General features: G+C 36.9%; 1 protein-coding gene across 2 annotated transcripts; it reads left to right on the forward strand.

Annotated features, from left to right (window-relative positions):
• The first annotated feature begins 14,441 nt into the window (after positions 1-14,441).
• Positions 14,442-26,573, forward strand: LOC139692370 (zinc finger CCHC domain-containing protein 8 homolog). Of its 2 annotated transcripts, none has more exons than XM_071590528.1 (8): positions 14,442-14,740; positions 14,884-15,056; positions 15,342-15,550; positions 17,735-17,940; positions 19,687-19,811; positions 21,658-21,883; positions 22,596-22,744; positions 25,248-26,573. In XM_071590528.1, exons 2-8 carry the CDS (start codon positions 14,907-14,909, stop codon positions 25,716-25,718), a joined length of 1,536 nt encoding a protein of 511 aa, XP_071446629.1. In that variant the 5' UTR covers positions 14,442-14,740; positions 14,884-14,906; the 3' UTR covers positions 25,719-26,573. The 2 variants fall into 2 exon arrangements, with proteins under 2 accessions (XP_071446629.1, XP_071446630.1); XM_071590529.1 differs by having other exon boundaries at positions 14,442-14,694.
• The last annotated feature ends 1,375 nt before the right edge of the window (positions 26,574-27,948 follow it).

Genomic DNA, 27,948 nt, shown 5'->3' on the forward strand with positions numbered 1-27,948 from the left:
CCTGATTGCTGCAGTGTTTTTAACAGTGGTAATGGCAAGCAATTTTAGCGGTTGCATGTGGGCATTAATCTTGGCAATGGTGGTGAATTTTTGAAGGAAGTGGGTCTCACTATTGATTAAATAAATCCATATACACGATTGTTTATAACTTGATACAAACTATTGAAAGTACTCAAATTATTTTTTATCCTTGTTGAGAACATGTATTTCCTGAAAGTTCATATGTTATAATTAAAATTACTTCACTGGAATGAACTCATAAACATTCAATAAATACAAAATACAACTTATACAAGTATTAGGTAAAACGTGGAAATTTTGAGTAGAAATTCAGGAACCGACTAAGAGATATCAGAATATTTCAAGTGAACCTTGGGTTGCTTCCTCATGTGATACCTTCCCTTCAGGAGGACATAAATTTCATTGAGATGGTTGATTTTTGCTACCTAATGAATGGCAAATATAGAAAATGTGGCAGTGCTAAGTTTCATCAGGTACTCTTAGTACCATGTCCAACCCAATTGGTCCCAAGTAAGAACACAGAGAGATTCTCAAATGTATATTCAAAAATGGACAGTAATGATATGAAATGAAAATGGGTAGACCTGTAGAGGTTTGAAAACTGTTGCTTTCCTGTCACTTGATAGTTTCTACATTGTGTGAGAAATTGCCGCATTTATCTTAAATCAAAGAAATGCAATTCTCCTTTAAGGCTGGTTTTATAAGAGAGATCTACTAAAATTAATTTATAGTTTGTACTGTGTGTGAAATTCACACAACAGAATAAATATGATAGGGCTAGTTCCATTCCCTGAGAAAGCTCTGTATTCCCAGGTAGATCTGGTTAACTGACAAATAGACATGTAATCAATCAGTTTGTAACAGTATATGAAGAGTTTTGAAGCAGTGTTTTTAAATATCCACATTGTTGTGCTAAATTTTGTTTTTAATCTTCATAAAAGGTATTGTTTACAGAAACTGAGTTAGTCAGCTCAAACTATTGCTTCCAACATTTGTGATAAGCGTCAAAAATTTTCCCTACTATGATAGTAAGGATGTAATCAAATTAACATATCATTGGGAGACCTGGTAGTCCAGGAGTAATGCTGGATTTCTGACTGGAGGGCCCAGGTTCGATATGAAGCTTACTTCTAGGCACCCTCAGCTCCACCAAAGCTGTTTTTTTTCGCATACCAGATCTTCCTGGGAAACCATATATGGCCCAGGGAAATGCACTGACCCTCCAACCCTGATGTGCGAATGTAACGCCCCATCGGGCTTGGTTTTGAGTGAACTTGACCATCACTAACCAAACGGGTCTTTGGATTGATTGCTGTGATTTTTTTTTTGTGGTTTATATCACAGTAGTGCCTAGCATCCAAGTACTGTGGTTTTCCATGGTGTGGCTTGATTATTCTGTTGTTTTTATATTTGATATTGATTCTTTTCTTTTTAAAATTAATAGAATTATCCCAGTTTGATGTAATCCACTCTTTAAAATGAAGTATGTAAATAAAGACTTTTCCTATATATTTGTGGAGTAATGAAAGGCTTAAAAATATTTAACAGGCAGCCATTAATTTTTTAACTGCCAGAAACCAGCTGCAACAGACTAAATGAACAGAAAGGTAGGTAGGTGCCTGAGGTTGAAGATATGAAGTTCAGGAGATTAAATTGAAGTTTGATTTAAAGTGTTAAATTATTCAAGCCAGAAAAACGGTAAGCAAACACCAATGAGTTTTTTGGAATAAAGTAACAATAGTGAAGAATCTGTTAATAAGTGGCCATTCAAAATGGTCCTTTAAGACCCATGAAACCCAAAGAGCCTTAAATCACTCGCTCATGTGGATGGCTTGCTTTCATTTGATCTTTATTTCAAATGTTCCTTCCAATTAGCAGTTGCCAGGTGTAATGTTCTCCAATCCTTCCAAAGGCTTTTTCTCTCCTTTTCCATTTGTTTCTCAAGGTCTTCATTCTTAATCTTCTGAGTAATTGAATCTGAATTGAGAGATGCAATGAAATATGAAGGGCATTGATGATACCCCTATTTGGGATGGGTAAGTCTTCAATAATTGCTCTCGAATTAATTGTGAACATGACTCTAGGTCTGGAATTTCTTCATCGTGAGAGTCGGACACTGGTTCCAAATCATCAAAGTTGGGCTTGGCATCTTCCCCAGTGCAGTGTTCACCCATTTGGCACATCATTTCGTCAAGTTCATCGCCTGCACTGAGTTCATCCTCACTACCGTCCTTATCCTTACATTTAAGTACCCTCCATGAAGAAATCTACCATTATCCTCTCTTACTCTGCGTCACATTTTTTGTTATGGCAAACAAGCTCTCAAAAAAATTCCTATTAAATTATGATTCAAATCCTTCCATTGGTATAAGATATTATCTAGTTCTGTAATTAGCAGGTAAATATGTTCCAATAAATTACTGTTCATAAACAGTTTTGATCAACAAGATTCACAATCCTTGTTTTGATGTCCGTACAAATCAAACTTACTACTCGATTATAATCTTTTTATTTTAAATTCCTTGGTATCTTACTTTCATTTGATTGCTAAATTTCCAGGTTCTTTAACATAGGTCTAGAAACTTGCGGGAGACTCACCAGAAAACAGTAGAAAACTCTCTTACCTCACATCAAACTCTCTTGCCTCACATCAATCAACAACCCAACATCCAATTCTCCAATAGACCCCTATTGCATACCTTCTTATTCTGTCCAATATGCCTACTATTACTACCCCTTCCTTGCCTAACATTCTCCCCTCCATTACAATTTTCATCACCCCATTGCTAATCTAAAAGGTCTGCATCCACCTTTCCTGCCTGATTATTCCCAGCAATCCCCTTTCCTCTACCATGATTCACATTAGGTACTTCCTAATTAGTTGGCTAATAATTTGCAGTTGGGAAATTCATTAAAATTTAAATTCCTAATTCCTGTGCAGCTAAGGAAATTAATTTTCATTAGGTTTTGAAGATAAATGCCATTGATAGGTAAACATAAATAACCAGTATGGCGTACTAAGTGGCATATGCATAGTAGATTGTAAAGTTAATTTTCTGGTAAAATTGAAAGCATATGTGATAGTCTCTGCGGGACATGGTGTAAAAGTGTTATTCCTTTCAACTTTTCGTGCAGAAAACATGTCATAAATATTTTTGAATGTACTTGATTTGAATTTAGGTGAAAGCCAATGAAACTTAATTGGCGATGTGGTAATATTATCCCAGAGTCCAAGGATTTTCGGAAACGGTTTTGTTTGCTGCATTGTTTAAGAGGAAATGAGACTTATTTAGTGGAGACTTTTGTATTCTATTTTGAAATTAATAAAGGTTTTTAATATATTTTTGCCTTTGATTCTTAAGTTTAATTCAAATAATTTCCACTATGACAGCAGTAATAATGAGTGAAATTTGCAACCAGTGCAATGGATAGATAAGCATAGCACCATTCAAACAGTATTGAAATTAAGTTCTTGAGGAATTTCTGGTAAATGCTGTTATTAACTAATATTGAAATATTTTTGGATAAAATTTGAGTAACTGTTCTATGCTTGAAACATAGCGGAATCCATCGAAATTAATGAATATGACCTAATAGATGTAGCAGCCAATTAGGGTTGTCGCACCATTTCTAAATTAGAGCATTAATATTTAACTGGCTAATGTTTAAATATTACCCCTGTAATATTTGAATACATTATGAAGTTCCAGCACACAATAAGAATGTGATGGAAGTAATCGGAAGGGTGCGTCATATTTTATATCAACCGTACCCCAAGTTCGAACGAATCTCTTAAAGCCAAATACAAATTACACAATGCATTTTGTATCGCCATGTAAAAAAATTGAATTTCGAAATTACACGGTGTCTCCAGTGGGAAAAGGATGTATTACCATGTGTTGGTATTTGAGATTTCAATTACATGTCGGTGTCTCTAGTGGTGAAAGAATGTATTAGGATGTGGTAGTACTTGAGGAGGTTTCAACTAGTGAAGGCATGCCCCATCTGTTGGCTGGATTCTTAACCAATCCGTTAATTAATTTTTTGTTCACTAATTTTCAGTTAAGTGTCGCCAGAGATTTTGACGGTAGGTTCAGGATGCCGCGGGAGATCAGGAAAACAATTAAATAATGAATATTTTTGTGAAAAGGGCTGCCATTTTTTCCAGCCGGGTGGCGGGGCGCCGGAAAAAAATGGCAGCCCTTTTCACAAAAATATTCATTATTTAATTGTTTTCCTGATCTCCCGCGGCATCCTGAACCTACCGTCAAAATCTCTGGTGACAATTTTGTGCATATTAGTGAATCGAAAAAATTTTGCAAAAATAAAAAAAATCGGCAGCAAAAGTAAATCGAAGTAACACTTCCTATAGTTTCACCTCCTCATTCCGCCTCTTATCCCCCAGGCTACCGGGTTTCTTGTAAATTGTGGGCTCAGAACTATTACTTGATCTGCAAAACTACGGACTTAGCCAATTTTTTTCTCAAAATCAACTCGAACTCGGCAAGGCTCTCTCACCTGACGAATCCAAGGCATCTGCCTGCCTCAACGCCTCTCTCGCTTGGCGAAGGGCTCTGGACTTAGAATATTTTTCGCTGGGTGGACTCGGGACTTGAGTACACGAATATTTTCTAGCGAAGGCTTAGCAACTCATCTTGAGCCCCGCCGTACTCCGAGACGGCTCGTGAGCGGTTGGCCGTCGATGGAGCTACTCTTTTTTGAAGCGTGAGCCGGTTCTTGGAAAACATTCGATACCATGTTTTTTCGCGTGTGATAGACCAATTAACTCTAATCATTGGCCTTCGTTCAGTTCGGCGCCTGACGTAATTTTTGACCTGGTACGAAAACATCTAGCTTATTTGTTCATTGTAATCATGAATTGCACCTTAAAAACAAAAGGACAATTGTTCATAGTGCACATAATGTTGCTATGCAGGATAGGATAAAATTACTGTAGAATAATATGACAAACATTTTGGGCTACCAACGTACGAATTAAGGCATATTTTACGTATGCCACACATTTTTTTACATATATTAAAGCTTCTACTTAACTATTTCATGCTGATAATTAATTGAAATAATGCCTCTCACAATTTCTTGGCTCTTGGGCAATCAAATCTATAACAATGTTTCGAATTGATATTTCCAGGGAGCATTCCATTCAAGTTAAACTGTCTTCTTATTCTGTTTTAATTCATAACAAATTGAATAACCCGCATTGCCGAATGTATGGCAGAGGGTGTATATGTGTTCAGACTGCCATTATTTTTGGGAGATTAGAATATATTCATTTACAGCTTTCAGTACTTCGGGCAACAATTCAAATCAACATTTTTGCAAAGTGCTAATCCCAGAAAAGATTTTTTGGGTGAATTCCTGTATCTCTTTAATTCTCAAGGAGTATATTTAGGCAAAATTAGTCCTCCAAAAGTTACACAAGAAAGATAAAAATTAGACTACATTCATTATAGTTTCTTTCATCTTTATTACTTATAAACACATTTGTTGGGATAAATGTATAAAATAAAATGCATCAATATTCCAAATATACTTTTTTAACCATAACATTTTATTGAAATACCCTCATGGCTACTATCTCCAAAATTAGTGGTGGAGAAGTTTGTCTATTCAAGAGGCCTTATTTAAGGCTGACACCCACGAAGTTCACTTCTTTAGATGCTGACAGCACTGTCCAACTGGGCACCAGCAAGGAAATTTACAGCTTCATTCCTTTGGTAAGAAAGCTTACTGAACAACCTTGATTCCCATGGATGCTCCTCTTCTCATCTAGCATAAGCATCCAATGGAAGACCTGGGGGAAATATAATTATGAATTTTAAGTGGGAAGGGAAGGAAGAGGTGGGAAAACAGCAAGGGTAAACAAGGAAATGTGTCGCCAGTTATCAATCATGGCATCTGCCTTGCTTAATATCCTTTAACAGAGGAATCTAGCACTTATTTAAACAAATTGTGCAATGTCACCACTTAAAATAGTTGCTGATCTCTGTGGATAAGTATATATTGGAAGCTTATGAAATGGTATGGAGATGGGAAAAAAAGTAAATGGGAATGAAATTAAAACAAGTTTGTGGCATGGTAGGCGAGGGGGGAGAAGTTTTTCGGGAATAATTTGAAGAAAGTGGGAATAATTGTACGGCATATTGACTGGGAATAAAAATTCAATGTGTGTGTTAGATGGGAGAATGTGTGTGTGAGAATGTATGTGAGGTAGAAGGAAGTAAGTTAGTTTTAAGCTTTAAGGGTGCATCAACAGCTAAGGCCATTTTACACCATTGTCAATTAATTTAAGAACATAATGCTTATAAGTAAATTTAAAGTCATTTTAGACTAGAAGGCAGATTGAAGGGAAAGAGTTGATATTTTGGATGAAATTAAAAGTAGACATTAAACTTGTGTGGTGTAATACAGTAAACATCACAGCTTTGCCAGTTGTGACCTAATGGACATCACAGGAGGAAAACCATTAGTAAACATCAAGACAAGAATGTCTCCATCACCGAAGAAAGTCTTTCATGAGAAAAATTTTGCAAGCATCTGATGAAATCAGAAATTACCTCAAAAACAGAAAAAATTAAAAAGAAATTGCACATGCAGTAACTAAAGGAATGAGCGATCAAATAATATTTTATTGTCCATAGACCATCCATCATATTTTTGGTAGTGTTTTGGAACAACACGGTCAAAGTAGTAGGGACTTAAGGAGAAGAATTGCGCTAGGCAAAGAGGCTTTCACAAGGAGGAGGGAGTTGATGACAGGGACTTTGAGTAAGGATGTTAAGAAAAGACTCGTAAAAACTTTTATATGGAGCGTAGCTATGTACGGTGTGGAAACGTGGTCATTGAAGCAGAAGTATAGACGTAGATTGGAGGCTTTTGAAATGTGGGAGTGGAGAAGAATAGAGAAGGTGAAATCGACAGAGAAGAAAACAAATGAGGAAGTACTTGGTATGGTGGTCGAAGAGAGGGGTTTGTTGGGAGCAATTCTATGGAGGCAGGAAAAGTGGATGAAGGAGGTGTTGACCGGCAGTGGGATGTTGAAGACTGTGATAGAGGGTAGAATGTTGGGCAAAAGAAGAAAGGGAAGGAACAGGATAGGGATGTTGGACGGGATGAAGGGAGGAAGAAAGTACTCAGAGATGAAGAGGGACGTGATATAGAGTAGGATGATGGATTTTGTGTTTTGTTAGGAGTAATAAAATATTTGTTTGGTATTTGTTTCCATCCAAAAACCTACCTTAACCGGTAGATTATCTTTAAAAAAAAAATAGACCATCCATATCATCTACAAAGATTTGTTGTCCGCTTTATATAAAGCTGGTAGTCAAGTGCTGCGCTCTAATTGGATAGACCTTTTCCATGCACTGTTTAATGGATATCCATCATCCATGTTGATATTTCTTGGTGTTGGACAAGAAAACCTCGAAAAATACCTTTGACCTGAAGACGTAGGCAGGATTGCCTGCGAAACTGTCATCACCAAAAGACAACCAACATGGATGGAGAACCTGGAAATGCAAAGACAAGCATTTAAATTAATTGTTATTTAAAAATATATTCAATGAATAATAACACTCCATTAGAAGGGATTACCCTCATTTCAATTTGAAACCACAATTTATCACTCATTGTCAATGAGTTTGGGATTGTGCCATAAATTATTACACCCTTTACCATTGGGGTTTTATCTGAAATTGCCGATTTATGATAACTTATGTGGATATTATGATTACTAGTGGAATATGAGTGAATATTGATATTTTCATAAAATATTTGGATATTATGAACTCATATTTATGATTAAGACAGACATGGCAAATATATACTACATAAAAGGAATGTTAAGAAAATTTAAATTTTTTTATTAAGGGTCCATATGGTGGTTGATACCTTCTTACAATATGCATAGAGATGATCCCTTAAACACTATTCCATGCGATTCCCCTGGAGAAAAAAGTAGAACGAAACTAGTTTTAATACCTCAAGAGACTTATGCAGGAATCAAAGAGTGCACATCAAGGTGAGCAGTACAGAACACATTAACATCAATATTCCATGCACTAGTTTGTTAAACATGCAGACCTAAGTCATTGGTGTTGAATGTACAAATAATTATTTCTTATTGAGATTGAAATGTATATCCTCTTGCAATATAATATGATTAAATGCAAGGACTTGGAGACTTTTTGCAAAACTAGTACATAATTATGCTGCAACTGTGATAGTTCCACCTAAAATGAAAGTGTTAAAAATTTACTTAGTTGAGTAACCTTTATTGAAATTTAATTTTCTCTTGACATTTTGTCCAAATGCCATTCACAGGAAGGAACTGAACAAAAACTGACATATTAATAATTAATCAATATCACAAAGGGTGAGTCTTATTGAAATAATTTAGCAATACAAAGAAAAGATGAAAGAATTATATGAGCAACTTTAACATGACATTATTTAGAGTAATTTAAATTTTCATTAGCTTTCATCAGTCATCTCCTAGACAAAATGATCAAATTCTTGACACGACATTTCCTGTGGGTAAAAATAATTTTGTTAAATTAAGTTGAGGAACTAAAGCTAATCATGATTTTATTGACATTTCAATTTGGTTAAACTTAAATCATTGAAAAAGATATTACACACAAACCAAACGAGATGTGGTAGTCCAAATAGGTAGCATGTTGGTTTACTGCCCTGGGGGCCTGGATTTTATTCTCTTGTGATGCCTCTTGAGACCCTATGCCCTGCATCCATGCTGTGGGATTTTTCTGGTACTAAGTCTTCCTGGGAACAAAGTGGCTCAAGAAAAGGAACTGATTAGCGACTTTCAAATAAAATTCAGCTCATCGGTGAGGCATAGAGCAAGCAATTTCAAAATAGTATTTTTTTAAGACTGACAAAATTAAGGAATTGGTGGCAGATTTCACCAAGGTCCAATGCACTGGGACGGCTGCTTTGTTTCCCTTTCCCAAGGATTCCTGTGGTAATAAATTCCAGTCGCTCGGTAATCCAACGCTAGATTTAAGCGCACAGCCTCTGTGCTTGGATGGTGAGCACGATACTAATTAGGGTGCCACCGTCACATACGATGGAATGAACTACAATATTCATGTTTAATTTTTATCCACTTAACACGCGATCGAATCTGCTGTCCCTCCACATTTCGAATCACATGCCAAGCGACTGGTAGACCAGAAGTTAACCATTATTAACCGTGGAGAGTCTACAATGACGAAGAGTTTGACGTCTCAAATCGAAATTTCAATGCGTGTGCACACAGAATTTGAAGCTACCGCGGCCGTGATTGCACCCTCAGTACCGCCGAGGATCGACAATATTTGTAATTTTAGGGGAGGTGGCTGAAAGCAGCGGTCATTAGCGCCAGTAAGGGTGGATGAGAAAGGAGGAAGGTTGGAGAGAAACCTGACGTCGGTACTAGACCACTCTTAATGAAAGGCGCCCAGGGGTCCGCAGTTTAACGTCCCAGACTACGGACGGTGTACCGACTCAATTTCCTCTTCACGAAGTACATTAAGCGTAGGGATCGAGACACCACTGAAAAGTACGTGCTACCTCGAGGATTCAAACTAGGACCCTCTGGGTGGGAAGCCAGCACGTTACCCACCGCACCATCCCGATCCCCTGTGATGAAAACTACGGGACTATCATTAATACATCCCCAGGACAGTGACCAACGACAATTAAGCCAAGCTGAAGATCGGATTTACCGCGAACGTCAACCTTTTGCTGAATGTATGCTTATACGGATGCCAGCAAGAGAAAGCACATTTCAAAATAATTTTTGTTGTCTGACTACATACGTAGCAACATGAAACCGTTAATTTATGAAAGTGGCCCGCAGATCTAGATAATCGAAACCTGACAATTAGAAACTGAATACATTGAACACGTTTATGAACAAGCCTAATCTACCACTGTATGTTTGCGCAAGGGTTTGCATGAAATCGCCACTCACCAATGATTTAGAGCTGCCGGTGATTTCGACGGCTTAGTCTTCTCCAGAGTACCTCGACGATATACCCTCGCGGGTTATACGAACTCTGGGATAGCGAGGAGTCCGTCCGCTTCCGTCGGCTGGCTAATCCCGACTCTCAAAGCGAACTGGCGAGATTTAATGCGGGTCGGCAAGTACGGGGGGGGGAACCTTGGGGGGAAGGTGGGGGAGGCTAGGGGGGTATATTGAGTGGGAGACTTCGCAAAAGAGCGTGAAGTCGAATTGGGACGATGGAAAAGGAGACTGAGGGAATCGTTAGCCCTTTTCAATTCCGAAAGTGCGCCAGCCAGCAATGGAAGTGCGTGCCCCTCCAGAAATGCGCGCGCGTCATTAAATGAGCCATCGTGAGACCATTCAGTGAATCCAGTTGTTAGTCCATGACTATACCAATAAATAACGTAACACACATGCAAGTAAATGAGCCCAATGATGATGGTGATGCCTTGCGACCCGGAAAATAATTTGCTAGTTCCAACTCATTTGGCGATAAATTGCTATAAGGAAAGTTTCATCAGGTACTCGGTAAAATAAATGTGTAGGCAACTACATGTACTATTCCTCAGTAGGTAGTATGGACCTGATGAATATTTCCTTAGTTTTCTTTGACTATTACATAAGGGCATGGCACATTGAACATTACGGGGCGGGTGAGTTGGATGAAGCTTCAGAGGAGAGGGGGAGGGAGGGTTTAGGCACAGGTGAAGCAGCATTGCCAATCCCGCCTCGGAAGTGCGGTGAGTCAACTCCGTCCCATCCGACGGACTGTGCAGTGCAGTGGGATATCCTTGGGTAGCATTCAATTCCTCTTTCGCAATGACTCTATTATCTCTTTGGTTGGTCTCAATCCTCCTACCCTAATGCGGGTAGGGGATTTGAGACCAATTAAAAAGGCGGGAAGACATACCCGAAAACTAACCCCTAGTAAGAAAGGGATACTTTGAAAGTCTAATGGATTTACTGTCTGCGTACGGCCATACCATCCAGCCTGCAGTCCACATGGGTGTTTACCGCCCCTGGAGACCCGCTAGTGAGAGAAGGGGATCCCGGAGGGTGAGCGCTCTGGTTACCGACCCGGTTTTGGAAATCCGGTATGGACCAGGGAGTAATCCTCTTCGGCCTTGGATTTCGTGAAATCGGGTGTCTGGGACCTATCCACTTTCAGTCAATGGACATTCATCACGTTATTATATTTTGAAAGAATATTGGAAGTGGAACCTCTTTTTCCAAAATTCTTTCACTTGGTCCTCCAAAGTCATCGCTTCAAAAACCGAGCATAAGGTTTCTGAACAATCCAATGTATGATACGAAGAGCGGAATGAAAAAAATCGCGCTTTGTCCTTACATTGCAATCAAAATCAATTCACAGTGTACAAGTTACACAAGTACAAGTGAGAGCATACTGGTCTGAATGTGAGAGCATAGAGACCATTATGCTCCCACATGCCCTTAGTCCAGCGACTAGAAGATATGGAAACAATCAATACACTCCATTATGGCTTGTTAAGGAAAATTCGGATCGACAGTAGTTCAGAGTGACACTTCTTGTCGTATAAAAAGCGGGAGAGTTGAGGACAGAATATTGCTTTCATTTCATCATTGCGTCATTTTCGGTGAAACTTGGTACTCAAAATTAGGCGAAAAGTACATATGTCTCGGGGTCATAACGCAGTGCATCTGCGATCAATATTTAGGTTGCCCCGAAGGACTTTGAGAGAACCGCATATTTATGGTTTTTAGTTTCCATTTGAATTCTACAGGAATTCGGCTATTGAAGCCATTCCTTCCGGTGAGAGGTTTAATTAGGCATTGTAGGCTTATTTCCATGTTTAGTTATACCGGTACATTTAATCCAAATATCTTAGTTTATCTAAATATAAAATCTTTACTTCCTCGATGACACTATACTGTTTTCTTAACTAGAGACCATTGATGACATTTGGTAATTACCTTAATTTATTAATTTACTTTTTACTCAAAACATTTTAATTCATTTAATCTGTTTTATCGTGTAAAGCTTACCGCCTCTCGAATATGCCTACAGGTTTATCCCCTTTTGATTTATTGAGGTCTACATTTATTCTGCAGTGGAGGAAATACTTTGTTTATCATTAAAGTCGTGATTTTTTTGCCTAAGAGGCGCTCAGCCATCTCGAAGACTGTCGGCGCATACTTTTCAGCCAGGGAGCAAGACTTACGTAAACCTGTGGAAGAATTGGCACTGCGGTCGAGCAATGTTATTCTGATCCCTTATCGTTCGTGGAAAAAGTTACATCTTAGAGCCATCTAGTCTACACTTGATCTCTCTAATTTTATTGAAATGATATCTCCTACCGCAGTGCGATGGGGGTAATAATACATTTCCTCATCGCTGCTAAGATACGTCTTTCCAATTTATGCAAGAGATTAAATATATAATTTAGCCTTCGCCTCGTGAGTGATTTCCACCCTAGCTGCTCTAATATTTTGGATTCGCTTCTAACTTTAAAATAACAATGTTTTACATATCTAGCTCCTCTACGCTCCACGCGATCAAATTAGCCAATTAATCCAACTTCGTGAGGATCCCATATATGTACTTGCAGCATATTCTAAATGAGGCCGAACCAGCGAATGATAACGTTTCTCTTTGACCTTTCCATCCCATTTTCCAAGTACTCTTCTAATAAATCCTAATTTTTGTTAGCTGGTCCACATATTCCCCGTATGTGTTTCACCCAGGAGAGGTCGTGAGTGAAGTTAACGCCAAGGTATTTAATCGAATGTACGAACTCCATTTATCTGATTTATGACTAAGGAAGGATAGCAGGGATTACTGGAGTAATAATTATAGAGTAATTTACAGCGGATGGGACGAGAGCCGACGAGGGGTTGCCATAATATTGAATAAAAATTAGGCGAAGGAAAAGATGGTTATGAGGAGGACTATTACGGTTTAGGTAGATGGAGTGACCGCGAGGAGAAAGCGATCAAATCCTGCATGAGACCGGGGTTGGTCATCACCAACACTTAGTCTAGACACCGCAAAAAACGTAAGTATACATGGAAAGTGCTGAGTTACTCTGAAAGGCATCAGTTAGATGATATTGTGGTTAAACAAAGATTTAGGAACCGCGAGATCAATTTGCACAGGATCCCGAGAGCGGATGCGGACTCATCACAATTTAGCTGTTATGAAGGGCAACGACCGATTCAAAAAGAAAATACAGGGTAGGCGGGTTGGCAAATGGAATTGAGACGCATTAACAGGATTGACAATAAGGCGACGTACGAGGTCTGTTAAAAAAGTATCACGAGTTTTGTGTAGTAAATTGCCAATGGTTAATAAACAAAGTCACCGAATATGATCAAGCGGGAGGTGGTTCATAGTATTTCCTAGAAAAATGCATGGCATTATGCTGCCAATCCAAGGAGAAACATTTAATTATGAAAAATAGAAAAAAACAAAGAAATGAGAATAGTCATTGATGATTGGTATCAAACAGCATTTGGGAATAATATTACTTGGATATACGATCATCTTAACAATTATGGTGGGCGTATTTTCAGTTAATAGGAACCAGATTACTTTACCCATATCCTTGAAGAGAGAGGTTCTTATATTTCCCATCAATAATAATATGGATTCATAATGATAATAAATAAAGAACAACCGACTATTCCAAGGATGATATATTGAAAAATATTAACTGGATCAAATCATTGTTATTTGTCCATCCAAGTTTCATTTTGAACCATTTACTGTTGAAGATGAACAATTTATCTTACTAATAAGTGTTACTCCGCGTCTTAAGAATGAAAAGAAATGTAGTCACAGGGAAGTAACATAGACTAAGAGGTAAAAGACCTACTCCATGCAAAATTTCATTGGTAAATGTATGGCCTACAAATATATATGTATTGAAACGTTCTGGTAAATTTAAAGTAAAAATATTGCGACTGATTCAAAAAATCCCTCATTCGTTTTTTACATACACCTTTCAGCATGTAGAGTTTAACATAATGCAATACTTTTTCATGCATAATAATTGATATACTTACCAACTTGGCCCCTAAACCTGCCTTGGCTCTGTCTCAGGCCAATTGAATTAGTAAATATATACTTACCGTGTCGCAGGTTTGTTTTAACGTTACCCCATACCCAATGGTCAGCTCATTCCGTGAATAACTGCAATAATTACGTACGTAGTCACGCTATATTTTCAAGAACCATATGAGACGTTAATTCAAATTCAAACCAGTACGAATAATATGGTACACCACAATTACACAAAAATATCATGAATAGAATTTACCGCCGTTGCCACTTTTGCTGCGCTACCCATCGTTTAACTGTTGAACTTTTAGCATTGAATTGAAGAACGAAAATTCGTTGTTGTGTCCGTTTCGTTGTGTTTTCGGACTATGTTTACTACGTGCCCTAGTTATTATTTAACGTTCTCCTGTTATCTAATACTACGGTGTTACTGTAATAATCTTACTGAATCCGAATTGTGATGTGAACGTGCGTTTGATATGATTTTATTTCACCGTAATTCATCAAAATTACTTTGAAGTACTGTATCGGGTTAGCAGCTTCATAGGCATTTGGATGCTAATCAGTTGTTTGATCAGTAATTGTGGTTTATTATTAGGAATTATAGGTAGGGTTTTTCCCAAGACTTACACATGCCATCACCCTGGACTTGGGTATTTGACTGAAAATGTTATTTGTTAATATATTCTAGTGATGCTTCCAATGTAGTGGTTGCAGATCAAGATGCGGCATTTATAAACCGAGGAAAATAACCCATTTCAAACTAAGGAAGTGTCCTCTCGTTATAACCTTTCAGGATATCCTCGCCTGGTGTAAAGGATGGCCTCCAGTAATGGAAAATTCAAAGATGATACAAGAGATTTGAAGGAAAAAGAAGACGAAGAAGGGGAGCTTGCGGAAGATTTTCTCTTTACAGTTGATAACACGCCCACTACATTAGATCACCCCAGCGTCCCTACCTACAGCCAAGTGAGTGTTTAAAAGTCAATCATGTATGTGCAATTGGTTAATGAATAAAAAATTACCCTCTTGCTTATGTAAATGTATGATTTTAGTTATAACTTAAAATTGCCATTTTGAAGAATTTAATGGTGAAATATAATGGAGAGGATTCAGGATGAGTCAATGTTGTATATCTTGTTTCATCGTGGTTTTTAGTTATGCAAACTGACGGAAAATCTTCATGCCTGGTCATCATAACAAAGGGTTATTTTTTCCAGCAATCTTGATTAAAAGTTCGATCTTGTATTTTAGTGCTATACCGATGTCCTTAAGGCGAAAGAAGGGGAAGATATTGACGATTCCAAAGAAAAGACAGGACCGGGCATAAGCGTGTGCTTCAATTGCGCCGGAAATCATGTGTTATCGGACTGCCCCAAGCCGAGGGACCATGCAGCAATCGGAAAAAACCGAAGGATTTATATGGCAAGAAGGAATGCGGGGTCCACTCCTAAATCGAATGTGTAAGTCACCGAAGGTTTTCAGTGATACAATTTCCTTTGGCGTTACCCCTTGAAAATGTATGTCATTTGAGTACTCAAATTATATTTTTTCATATATCAACACAAGCTTATTTTAATCTTCATGAAAATTCTATTAGTATAGCATTTGATACTCTAGCATATAAAGAATGGTGCAAGAATACCGAAAGAGCAGCTTCTCTTAGTGTTTTCTTTTTGGAACTTATTTTGCTAGATTTTCTTGTATCTCCACATTTGTTGTACACCTTTATGGCCATCAATAAATGAGGTCAATTAAAATTTATATTTTCTTTTTGTGAGAGAGTGTTTATCCCAGCTCTGGCATTGTTTCCATAAGGATATCAGTTCGCAGAAAGTCTTTGCAGTTTGCATAATCGAATCGGCAGGATTTTTTAAAGGTCTTAGTGTCATGATGTTTTTTATTTCCAAAAATGGATTATGCTAAAAATGGCATGAGCAAATATTTCCGGGAAATAATTTGTTATGAAAAGTCCTTACAGAACTCAGGTGAACCTGTGTGTCTCCGAAATTAATTTTCATCCACACCGTTCTTCTTTTCATGATAATAATGTGAGGAAACTGAAGTTTATTTTGAGAGAAATTGTATGCAAGGTAACAAACTAAGGTATGTGGGATCTGTTGACCGAAGACTAGACTAGAGTGTGAGTAGAAGACTAGATTAGTGTGGTATCCAGCACCTGTGAAAATATGGGAATTTTAGGGAATTTGGTGGTTTGGAGGTCAAAATGCTTAGCAATTAACATTGTAACTCCATATTAAATCCATCTCACCAACCTGCCTAAATACCTTCACCTTACTGAATATTACCTCAGATTATAAACCATGTTTTCAAACAATGCCCATGTAATCTTTAAGTTTGCGCTTAAAAACACACTCAAATGCATTGCATGCATGCAAGTATTGAATAACCCTGTTACAATGCAGAAGTAAGGCAGGGCTTAAAAAGAAAGTGGAAAATTTCATTGTTTTGTTACAGCTAAATCTAATGACAGAGAAAAAAGGTCCAGCAAACCACTGGCTCATGGAGCACAAGGAGTGAATTAATCAATTTGATGACAACCCTAGACATTTTGGTCTTATCTGAAGGAGTTTTCAAGTATATATTTCAATGTTGAGCCATTTAAGGAACATGGCAAAATAGTTAAAAATAATATGACAAAACTAATATCCTGAATGACTGTTCTGAATATGTACCCTAATGATGAAAGAAAAATATTTGAAAGCCATCTTAAAATCTACCACCCAATGACCAGTTAAATAATAAATCTGAAAGGGTGTTTTAAAAGATGTCAGTCTACCTAAATAATAATGTGATTGCCAGAAGAACCAGAATAAATGCACAACAAGAATTGGATCCAGTTTGGATTTACCTTCTTGAAAAGAAATGCTACTTTTGTTGACAGGATGTGGACGGCAGACAAAAGACAGTAGATAGCAATAGGCACAACCAAACTAATTTCCTTCTCAATTCCATAATGAAATTGTGCATTTCATTTAAAGCCTAGTGATTTAACATATACCCTCACGTCACTTGGTTGAGTATTGTGTCAAGGCTAGATGTGGTTCTTCTTTCCCATGTGTTTTTTGTAATGTGTTGGTACATATGATAATATGTCTGTTCATCTATTATTTTCATAGCAGTATCTATAGCTAATGGAACAAACATTCAAAAAGATGAATGAGTCATAATATAAAAAACATCCATATTACACACAATGTTATTCAAGATGGATTAGAGTCATCTGTTCAGGAGGCTAGCAAGTGTCAACCAGCTTATTCTGAACAGACTATATATGTATAATATAAATATGAACTTATGATTCCATTAAGCCACAATTACATGTGTAAGTCTGTGCATATGTACTTGTACAGAATAAGACTAGGGCAAATCCCTAATTTTCCTCAGAATTGAATCTCAGATCAAATTAGACGTCTTAGTTTAAATCCAAATTGGATCAGACTTACATGCACATCCCAATTTTAAAATGATTTCTAATTGCTCCAAACAAATACCATTATTTAATTCTTTTGCAAAATAAACTTCTTTAAGCTTCAAATAATACTTTTTCTTAAATTTCACTAAAAACTTGTGAATTCTAGTGCATATCTGAAGAAATCACATTTTAATCACTATCACTTTTTCAGTCGCTACCATTTGGATGAGGAGCAGCGTTTTGCACACCTCATGCCAGGAAAGCTTAGCGAGGAGCTGTGTGATGCCCTGGGTCTGGAGGGCGATGAGTTGCCTCTGCACATATACAAGATGCGTCAGATTGGGTATCCACCTGGATGGCTGGAAAATGCAAGGGTATCTTACTCTGGCATCTCCCTCTTTGGGTCCACAGGAGAAGGTGAGTTCCCTTGGAAGATTGATGGTGTTTCCATTTGAAAACATGCTGGGAAAGGCATTATTCTATGGCAACTGTGTCCTTGGGCATGATAGCTCATCTTCATGAAATAACAATGGAATGATTCTACATTGTATATTTTTTATATAAGTCTAACTAGCTCAATCATGCCAGTATGACATGGGCTGCAATCTGGATGGAGAAAATTTTTATGCCCTGCTTCTTACTTAAAGGTAATAAAGAAATTGTAATAACATATTCTGTTCATCATTGATGTCCATAAGTTGCTTTATTGAATATTTTCTGCATGAGAAAAGCAGAGCTATTATTGTTTTGTTTATTTATAATAGGTTCCTAGTTCCGCCCCTTTATAAGTTCTGTATTTCTGGCCACATAAAATGTGCCCTGATATTCCTGGTTAGAACTTATGAAAAATTCACGAATCAAGCCGAAAATAATTTTGATATTAACCCTTAATGCAAAGAAAATTGAAAAGATAAGTTTAAAAATTAGCAGCCACAACTATATCAATGTTAATTCAACGTTTAATCCCAAAAATTTGTCATCACTGCTGCTAAATCATTTCCAGTTATTTTCATGGGGGTTTATCTCTTCATTTTTACACAACGTCGTCTTTACTTCCATGTAGTACATTGTTAATTTCACATATTTAAAAAGAAAATATGATAGTCTCACCTTTAACATTCTACCAGGAATTTTTCAATCATAAGCACTAGAAACTGATACCCATTCCATTCTTCCCATCTGTTTACCAACTTCAGTTGGTACCTTATAACCGTTTTTCTAACTCATCTATGTTTACAAAAATCCACCTACTGCTCACTCTATTCTTATATCATCTTCTCCTTTTATGCAATGCTTAGTTTATGTTATTATTTTGATATAATCATAATTTTTATTATAAGCAAGCATTTTCTATGCCTTAATGACAACCTCATACTTTTTAAGTTGGATGCCTTGTAGACATCGAGTTGATCAGGAAAGATATGATGTATGTATATTTTAGCAGAGGGTTGCCATCCCCATTAGCCCATGGCGTATTAAGTTTCACGGCAGCTCAACTCAATATCAGTACTCCCAACTCAACTCAATATCAGTACTCAGTATCAACTCCCTCCTCCTGGTGAAAATCTCTTTGCCTAGTACTATTTTTCTCCTTACATCCTTACTACTCAAACCATTTTGGTCCAAAACACTTCTGAGATACGTAAACTGTTCCACCTGCTCTAGTTTTGCCCTCCTATTTAAATGTTAAGCTAAGCCTTTCTCTCTCTGTAATTTGCTTTCTTTCACTTTCAATTCACTTCCGCTGAAAATACTTAAATCTCTTGCGGCCAACCACATAGTTCCTACATTTTATGCAATATCCCTGCTCTCCTTCTGTAACAAAAATATTAAAAAAACATCTTTTATCCATTTCATGTGCTGATTTATTTGTAATACATAAAATCCTGATTTGGAAAGTTTTTTTTTTCTTAATTTCCATTAGCTATTGTTATGGCCACATGGGCTTCAAATGGTAAGAGCAAGTCCAGGCAATCCAACTACCTCTCAAGAAAATACATTGAAATCGATCTCATGTCATTGGAGAAGTTACTAATAATGTCATTCTGTAGTACTTATAAGTTTGTTATTTAATGATTCATTTATGAATTTTTTGTTAGAAAAATCTTTTGGCTTTTATTTATCACTGACTTGTTTATTTTTCACTCTGGTTTCATTTTAAAGAGGTAGCTCATCCAGAAGATGAAGATGGTGAAATCATCGCAGTAGGGTCAAGGGATAAATATGACTCGAATAAGATCATCGAATTCCCAGGTTTCAATGTGCCATGTGATCCCGGAGTCATGGATGTGAGTACCATTTTGCTCCCCTAGTCTAAAATATGAGATCTACAGTTACAACTTAAATGTTTGTTAAAACTTCATAAAGTTGAAAACTTCATATTAGTGTACAGTCAGTGACATGTTATAACTACTTATAAATATCTTTCATTTTTGCTTGTTAGCTTTTCTTTTTGTATTCTAATTTCTGATTACAGACTGATTTCTGATTATCTCCTCTGCCATGCATGCAGCAATTGAGTGTCAAAACCGTGCTGCTAATTGAATAGTAGTAGACATGCAAAGGCATTTTTAAATGAAATAGTGAACATTAATGGGTGCTTTAAATTTTCTACTATCTCTTCTGTTTTAAATAAATTTTGTTGGTTATAGTTCTTGTAGTTCAGATAACTGATTCAGTTATTTGATAGTGTGACCTAGGAACTATATTATTGCCAAGTATCTCATTTTTATTACACATGATGTGCTGATCGTCAAACTGTATTTATGTTTAGTATTGTTTTGTGTAAATTTGAAACCAATGTTGAGCTTATTTTTTCATGCCTCTTAAATAATGGTCCAAAGTTGGATCAAATTTGACCAATATTTTCAGGTTAAAAGTAATATTTTTCATTTTTGGGGAATTAACTGAATGATATGACTTTTCTCATATGATATTAATAATGTAAACATTAGATAGTACTGACTATTCTAGGGGTGGATCTAGAAACTTGATCTGTAAGGACTGAAGGGATAGAACTCTAATTTTATAAAAATGCAGTAGCGCCTAGTAATTAGTGGTTAATCAAGTGTTACTCTTGTGGAAGAATTAATCTGTAATAGGTTGTATAGGCCTAACAGTTTTAAAAATTAATGCTTACGTCAAGGAACCAAAGACCTCTCATGTGATAAAGTATTATATAGCCATGTTAAAGTGATTAGTGTTGTGGTGATTATGTTGACCGTTTTTATCTATCACTCTTTGAAAAAAAGCTCTTCAATCAAAGATACTGAAATTTCATTTGTCACCCTGGAATACAACTTAACTTTTTAAGTGAATTTATGTTTCACCCTGCATATCGTGATGATTCCAAAATGTGCAAGATTTTAACCATGTTAAGGAGTCAATTGAGTAGAATTGACTGCACGGTTCTCAATGAAATATAATGTCATGGATTCCTATATAAAGCTCCCAGTTTGCTTGCTTATATTTGTAAGGATTTACTCATTTTACCCAGCATTAATACAGATTATGTTTTTAATTTCATTTTTTCATATCCTCATACATGCCCAATCTATTTAGGGAACTCTTTTCAATGCAACTAATAAAGTATCTTTGTTAGAATAAATAACGACATTTTGTGATCACAACTTTGTGCAGTACTTATATCAGGAGCAAATTACTAAAACTTTACCATGTGCATGCATACATATCTTGTCATATTGTTTCCTCCCGTTTCCCCAGCATGACATCTTTTCGGAAGGATTGACCATTTTTGGCTTCCATTGTTTTTACTCTTGTCTTTCCTTGGCTGATTTCCATTTGCCTTCTTCAAGATTCCTGAAATCAGTGAGATAATGCTTTTCAAACCGGTTTTCCATTGATGGCATTGGCCATGAAAGTGCATGAGGCAACATCTTTATTGATTTTGGAAAAGAGAAGGGATTTCACGAATAATATATATCATTAGATGGAAGAGTACCTCCAGACTATCTAGTCTCAATATTGTCTCCATGAATTATTATTATACAATGTCCCAATATTATGATTATTATTATATAAATTTCACTTGGACAAAGACATCACTTAACTGTGTGCACAGATGGATATTTTACTCTCTCTCTTGATGACCTGTTCCCTGTTCTTCGCTTGCAGAGTTATGCCAAGTACAACATGCCTCCAATTAGGTGGGAGCAGAGTAAGGAAGTGATGCTCTCCCACCTGCAGCATACAAAGTCATACAAGAGGATGCGCAAGTTTGGGCCACCGGCATCAAGGTCGCCTTGCTTGGCTGGCTCATCATCCAGTGCATCATCGAGTCCTGCTAATGCAACCCTTGTGCCCGCTGACATGGAGGTTGAAGATGTGTCAGGAGTAGATGGTTGTTATTTTTATATAACCTCTTCTATCACTGCCTCTAGTGTTAATTTTTTGGCATTTTATATAGAAGAATATTTAAGGAGTGTGCTTTTTTCAATGTTCCAATTTGCAGTATGCAGACATGTATAAATCAGACAAATAATAGTTAGACAAGGTCCATACTTGAAGTATGGCAATTTTAGTTTTGAGGTTCATCTAGTGGCATAATATTTTTGTGTAAATAAATCATAAATTCAGCAAGTGGAAGAAAAATGTCAAAATATTTTCAAGTTAATTAAGGTAATGTTATGTAAACGTTGTCTTACATTTACAGTGTATCTACTCTGCCTCTGTCTTATGAATTTAAAAAAGGCAGTGGTTAAAAATCAACAGTTGCTCTTGCCCATTATGACCAATTGTGCATTTCTAGCACTCCGAGATTAAATTCAGTTTGAAAAGAAATTCCCTTGTGATGTTGTTTGCAAGGAGAATAAGTTCTCAGGTTTCTCTTTTATATCAATATGGCTTGCAGCTTGGGTTTTGGTTAGCTCGGGTTTTGGTTCCCCCCCATCATGTTGTCTCTGGTTTGCAACATCATCCCATCCTTCTGCCTGGAGGAGCTTTTATCATGCAGTAACAACTCAGTGTGAAAGAAAACCTGACATCCAAGTCATTTGTTGAAAGTTTGGTGTGCTTCCCCATGGCAATCATTGTTCAATGGATCTATGTTGCAGATGAACCCTCACTCTTGACGCTGGTGGAGGATGATGGATGCCGCTTCATTCCTCCATTGCCAAGGGAGACTCCTCCTAAGCCACCTCCACCACCCCCAGAGGAAGAGCCAGAGAGGCCACCCGGTGAAGACTCAGAGGCAGAAGGCCAGGTAAGGGCCTCAGGTTGTGTTGGAATGGGACAGGGGACCTATCACAGTCTTCTCTCTCTCTCTGTATACCCTATATTACCATGCACTAACCATAAGAAACCCTTACATGATATTGTTGCTTGATGTAAGTGACCAAATTAAAGATGAGAAATGCTTTTAGAAATTTTGTTCAACTTTTCCAAATTCTGGTGCCAAGCACACCTGCCATAACCGCCCTTGGGAGATGTCAAAAGATGTAAAATGATTGATGACATACTCATGAAGCAGAGATGAAGGAGTCAAATAAAAGACTGCTAGCACTAGCCTGGGGTAAATGGTGTCAACAATGACCATATAGTGCAAATGAAGTGCCATCTTAAATTCAAGTAGCTGAAGTAAATAATGAAGACTCAATGATTGGATATTTGCAGGAAATTTAGCGTAGCATGGACTTTCAAAGGAAATGGAAAGGGTAACTACACAGAAGTGATTGAAGAAAAATGACAAGAATTGAAGAATGGATTTGTAAAAGCTACAAAGAAAACTATAGGCCAACAAAAACCTGTAAGAAAGAAACCACGGATCACAGACAAAGTGCTAAATCCATGGAATGGAAAAGAAAGTACTAAAATGCAAGGACAGATATGCTACAGAAGGTTAAGGAATAAAATGAGCATAAAAGTGAGAAGAGTAAGAGAAGAATGGATAAAGATCCTGTGGTAAGAAGTGTAGTATGACCTTTTCCTGGAAGAAGTTTAAGCTACTTACGGAACTGTCAGACATCACTTCTTTGAACTTGGTGTAAATATCATTGCCAATTGGGATAAATTTGGTGAGGTTCTTACCAAAGATGAAGACTAAACGAAGAGATGGAAAGAGTATTTGGAGAATCGTTATGATGGCAAGTAAATGCATACTATAATATTGGAAGGAAAGGATGCAATCAGTAATAATGAGAAAAGAGACTACATCTCTAGGTATGAATTTTATGTTTTTGGTTAAGCTAGGGACAAGACACTAGGGATCGATAATATTCCCATGGAACTGATATAACATTCAGAAAATGAGAGAGAGTCTGAAACACCTGAAAAATCTTAATTTGCGATATGTGTACGTGAGGAAAAATACCAATGGACTTTAAGATGAATATTATCATCCTTATGCCAAAAAAGAAAAAGGTCGAAAAATGTGAGAAAGTCAGAATAATCAGTCTGATCACCCATGGATTGAACATTCAGGCAAGGATTAATCTGTTGAAAAATGGAGGAGAAAGCAGAAGGGAGAAGTGTATTTAGTGAAGACCAGTTTGGATGTAGATGAAGTAAGAGGAACAAGAGAAACTATTGTTCCTCTTACTATGAGTCCCTCTGACTAATCATAGAGAAGAAACTGCAGATAGGTCAACATAACTATATTGTACTTGTTGATCTGGAAAGAGCTTTGACAATATGGACTGGAATAGGATAGAACATAAATAGTAGAGAAGGCTTTCTCTGTGAAAAAACATTCAGTAAATAGTATTAGCATAGAACTAAGGAAGCAATTCATTAGGAGTTATTTATAGAGTCTAATTTTCCATGAATGTGGGAGTTAAGACAATAGGAGCAGCAGAGAAAAGAAGATTGGAGGAAATTAAAATATGGTGTCACAGGATAATGCTGAAAGTAAAAAGGAAGCAGTAAAATGTGAATTTGTGCTTCAAAGAATGGTTAGAAGATGCTTACAAGAAGAAGAAGGAAATTTATTGGGCGTATCGTGAGACATGAAAGGTTAATAAGAGCCATAATTGAAGGAAGCATGGTGAGAAAGAATTGTACTGGAAGCTAAAAATGAACTGTGGGAAGCTGATAATGGTAAATGTTGCTGTAAGGAGCTATGAGTGAATGAAGATATTGGTAGAGAAAGGGATAGTTTGGATAGCTGCTACAGACCTTGATAACCTTTTAAAGATGGCTGACAATGATTTATGCTTAAGTTTTGTGCAGTATATTTAATGAGGTAAAGATTTTTGGTTTTTATATTGTTTAACAAGGAAGTATGAATGGCGAAAATAGTTACCACCACCAATTAAATTATTCTTCATCCATTTGGGGGAGTGGGTTCCTTTGGTTGAAAAGGCAAGAAATATGTGGAAAGGTGCACCTTATGAGGTGCTGCGCCATGGTCTGTAAAATAATTGACATGTGGAAATTGATTAGGGGATGTAATAAGAAATTAACTTTACCTGAGGATCTTTAAAATTGTGATTCTCATTATATCATAATTGCAACATATTATGTGGACAACGATAATATACACATCATTGTGAATTTCTAAGCACTTCTTTGAAACTAAACCCTTTGTTTGTACTACATTATTTCCTTCTTTGGGCCTTCATACTTTTTGCCTCCCTTATCCCTTTTATGCCTCCCAAAAAAGGATTTTCCCACCTTCCCTCTCTCCATTTACCCCCTATATTCCCTTCTGAAATATGGCTCCAGAGTACTTAGATGCAGAGTCTTGGCTTTTTTTATCCTCCCTGCAGGGTGCAAGCAGTCAGTCATCATCTCGAGCGCAGTCACCCTCCCTGTCCGATCTCGAGGCGCAGAAGAGCCAGCTGCTGGCTGCACTTGAAGATGGTGGGAGCTCCAGCGGTGATGCTTCACGCCTCGGGAGACAGCTGATTGCAGTGGCTGAGCATACTGCCGAGGAGGAGGAAGTGGAGTCACCGGAGACACCACCCTCACTCAATGACAGCTCGACAAATTCCACGATACCAGTCACGCCAGGAATGGTCAAGTCCGTGGTCCTTGGCACGCCGGCCCTCTTCGGTGCCTCCCCGTACACCTCCCTCCCATCACCCAAGGCCTTCTCCCGTGATATCTGTGACGTGATCAACTTTGAGAACCTCCCTGACTCAACGGGGAAGTACGAGAAGATGAGTGGGCTGATAAAGAAAGTGCGCAAAGTGGTCGCCAAGTTACAGCAGGAGGAAATACCTCCTGCATCGCCTTGACGTTGGCAGCCAATGTCCCGAAGGACGTTAACACCAATACGCCTACATTGTGTCAAACATCTGCAACACATTCTCTAATCACTAATAACTTTTTTTTTCTGGGGAGAAGAATTTTAGAATATGATTAGGGTTGGCTCTTGTTATCAACTGCGCTTGAATGATTAAAATGCATCATGATTGCTCCACTTGATCAAGTGATTGATAGCTTTAGCCGTCAATTCTGTAGAAACTTAAAAATCCCTCAAAATTTGTGTGCTGGCAAGCACTTGTGTACAAATGATGACGATTGGTGTAGAAACACCAGTGTTAGTAAAATCGGTAGGTGTAAAATTATTTGAGATATTATGTGGTGGCATGTTTGGTGCACTGATTGAGTGTCTTTTCACCATTTACAAACAAGCATAAGAAGGTTTTAGAGTTCATTTTCCGAGTGAAATCATCAGTGTGGTTCAATCGTGAGATGTTAATAATTTTATACCCATGAAAGAAACCAGCCATTTGCTCGTCTTGAGAAATATCAGAAGCCTCTAGGTGTTCACCTAAAAACTCGTGTAAAAATTAGCATTTTTTTTCTTTTTATTAGGGTTGAATCCTTATTTTGTAAATTGTAGTTTGATTTCATTCTCATATTGAATCAATTCCAATTAAGGACATTATCGTGAAATGTATAAATTTACCATCCTCAGTGGATGGTGTGTTAAAAGTACAATTCTAAATGAAATATTTTGTTCATGCTCCTTGAAAGCGGTAACAGTACAAAATTTTTGCAGTTTGATCAATATGTATGTACCAGTTCATAATTATGCTCTTGAATGACAAAATTGTGAATGTATTTTGATGTAAGTTTAACTAAGTCAAAATTACAGAGATACTATAAGTTTTTTTGTCGAATATTTCTGTTCTGGTTTATTTCATTCTATGCTCACCCCTCAAATGCAGAGGAATAGTATATACAAGACAAAACCTGGTTATGGGATAAAGTGATGAGAATGGCAGAAGATTAAAATTAATTAAGGTATGTATTTATATCTTCAACAGAAAATCGTGGTCGTGAAGGGGCACAATACATGAAGGTTGGTGGAAGAAGAGGAGGCAGTGAAGTGAAGTAGAAGTATACAGTGAAACATTAATTTATATACCCCGAATTTATATAATTTTTTAATCTTGGTTTGGTCTCTATAGAAGATAATAAAGAATAAAACTAAAATATAGCGTGATAAAATCTCGCTGTTCCCAGGATATGATCTGATTACTCATTAAAGTAAGTTTTCTCTTTATTACATGCATTGCAACATTAGAATTAGTTATCAGGGCATGCATTAATATATTTTTAAAATGATCAATAGATAAACCTTGACAATGACATTTCCATGTTGAAACCAAGGTTGGGAAACATTCAATTAGCGTGGAAAATTAGTAGGTTTATTTCATTCAGGTTGAATGTTTTCCACATAATTAAGTCTGATCATGTAAAAATAATCATTTTGGAAGTAATTGCTGGTGCATTAGGTAGTCTTAACTGTGCAAATTTTTGTGTTTGTTTTTCCAAGGGGAGCAGTTCCTTCGAAAATCACTTCAATTATCACCATGACTGTTGGTTAACCTTGGTTTATGTTATTTCATTTTAAAACCTATTTAAATTGGGAGATCAAAGAAATAAAGCAGAAGCTGTAAGATTTTCAAGACAATGTGACTGTTGGGAACTTGCTAGGAATTTGACTTAACACATTTCTCTAACCCAAGCGTTGTAGAAAATGGCACTTTCAAAGAAATAGCTAGAATATTACTTTTGGCTTTACATTGCTATTCCCTAAGACTTGGAAATTTCACATTTAGCAGTGATGTTGGTATTGAAAGAATTCACTCTGGGCCCTCTCAATAGTTAGGGAATTCAATAAATGACGTGGGTTGCCAGTGGTGAAAAGCATTTTATGATGAACCAATGGTGTTGTTTTATTTCGGATAAATTTGGATCTTTCATTTCTTCATAAAAAGTTGCAATTGTAAAGCTTTTAAGCCTGAGATTTTTTGCATTTATTATACATCCTTGTATTAAAAAATTAATGGTTTCATATCCTTGAATTTATTGTAACCCTGTGAGATATTTACCTTTGAAAATATGATAAAACACTTGAAAATGAATCTTTCCCTCTCCCCAGACCTCAGTTTTACCTAAAAATTAATATTAAAATTTTTTTCATAGATGCCCTCAGAAATATTAATTTCGGGT

The sequence above is a fragment of the Hetaerina americana genome, unplaced genomic scaffold, assembly GCF_022747635.1.
Source record: "Hetaerina americana unplaced genomic scaffold, ioHetAmer1.1.p SCAF_4, whole genome shotgun sequence".
Classification (NCBI taxonomy): Eukaryota; Metazoa; Arthropoda; class Insecta; order Odonata; family Calopterygidae; genus Hetaerina; species Hetaerina americana.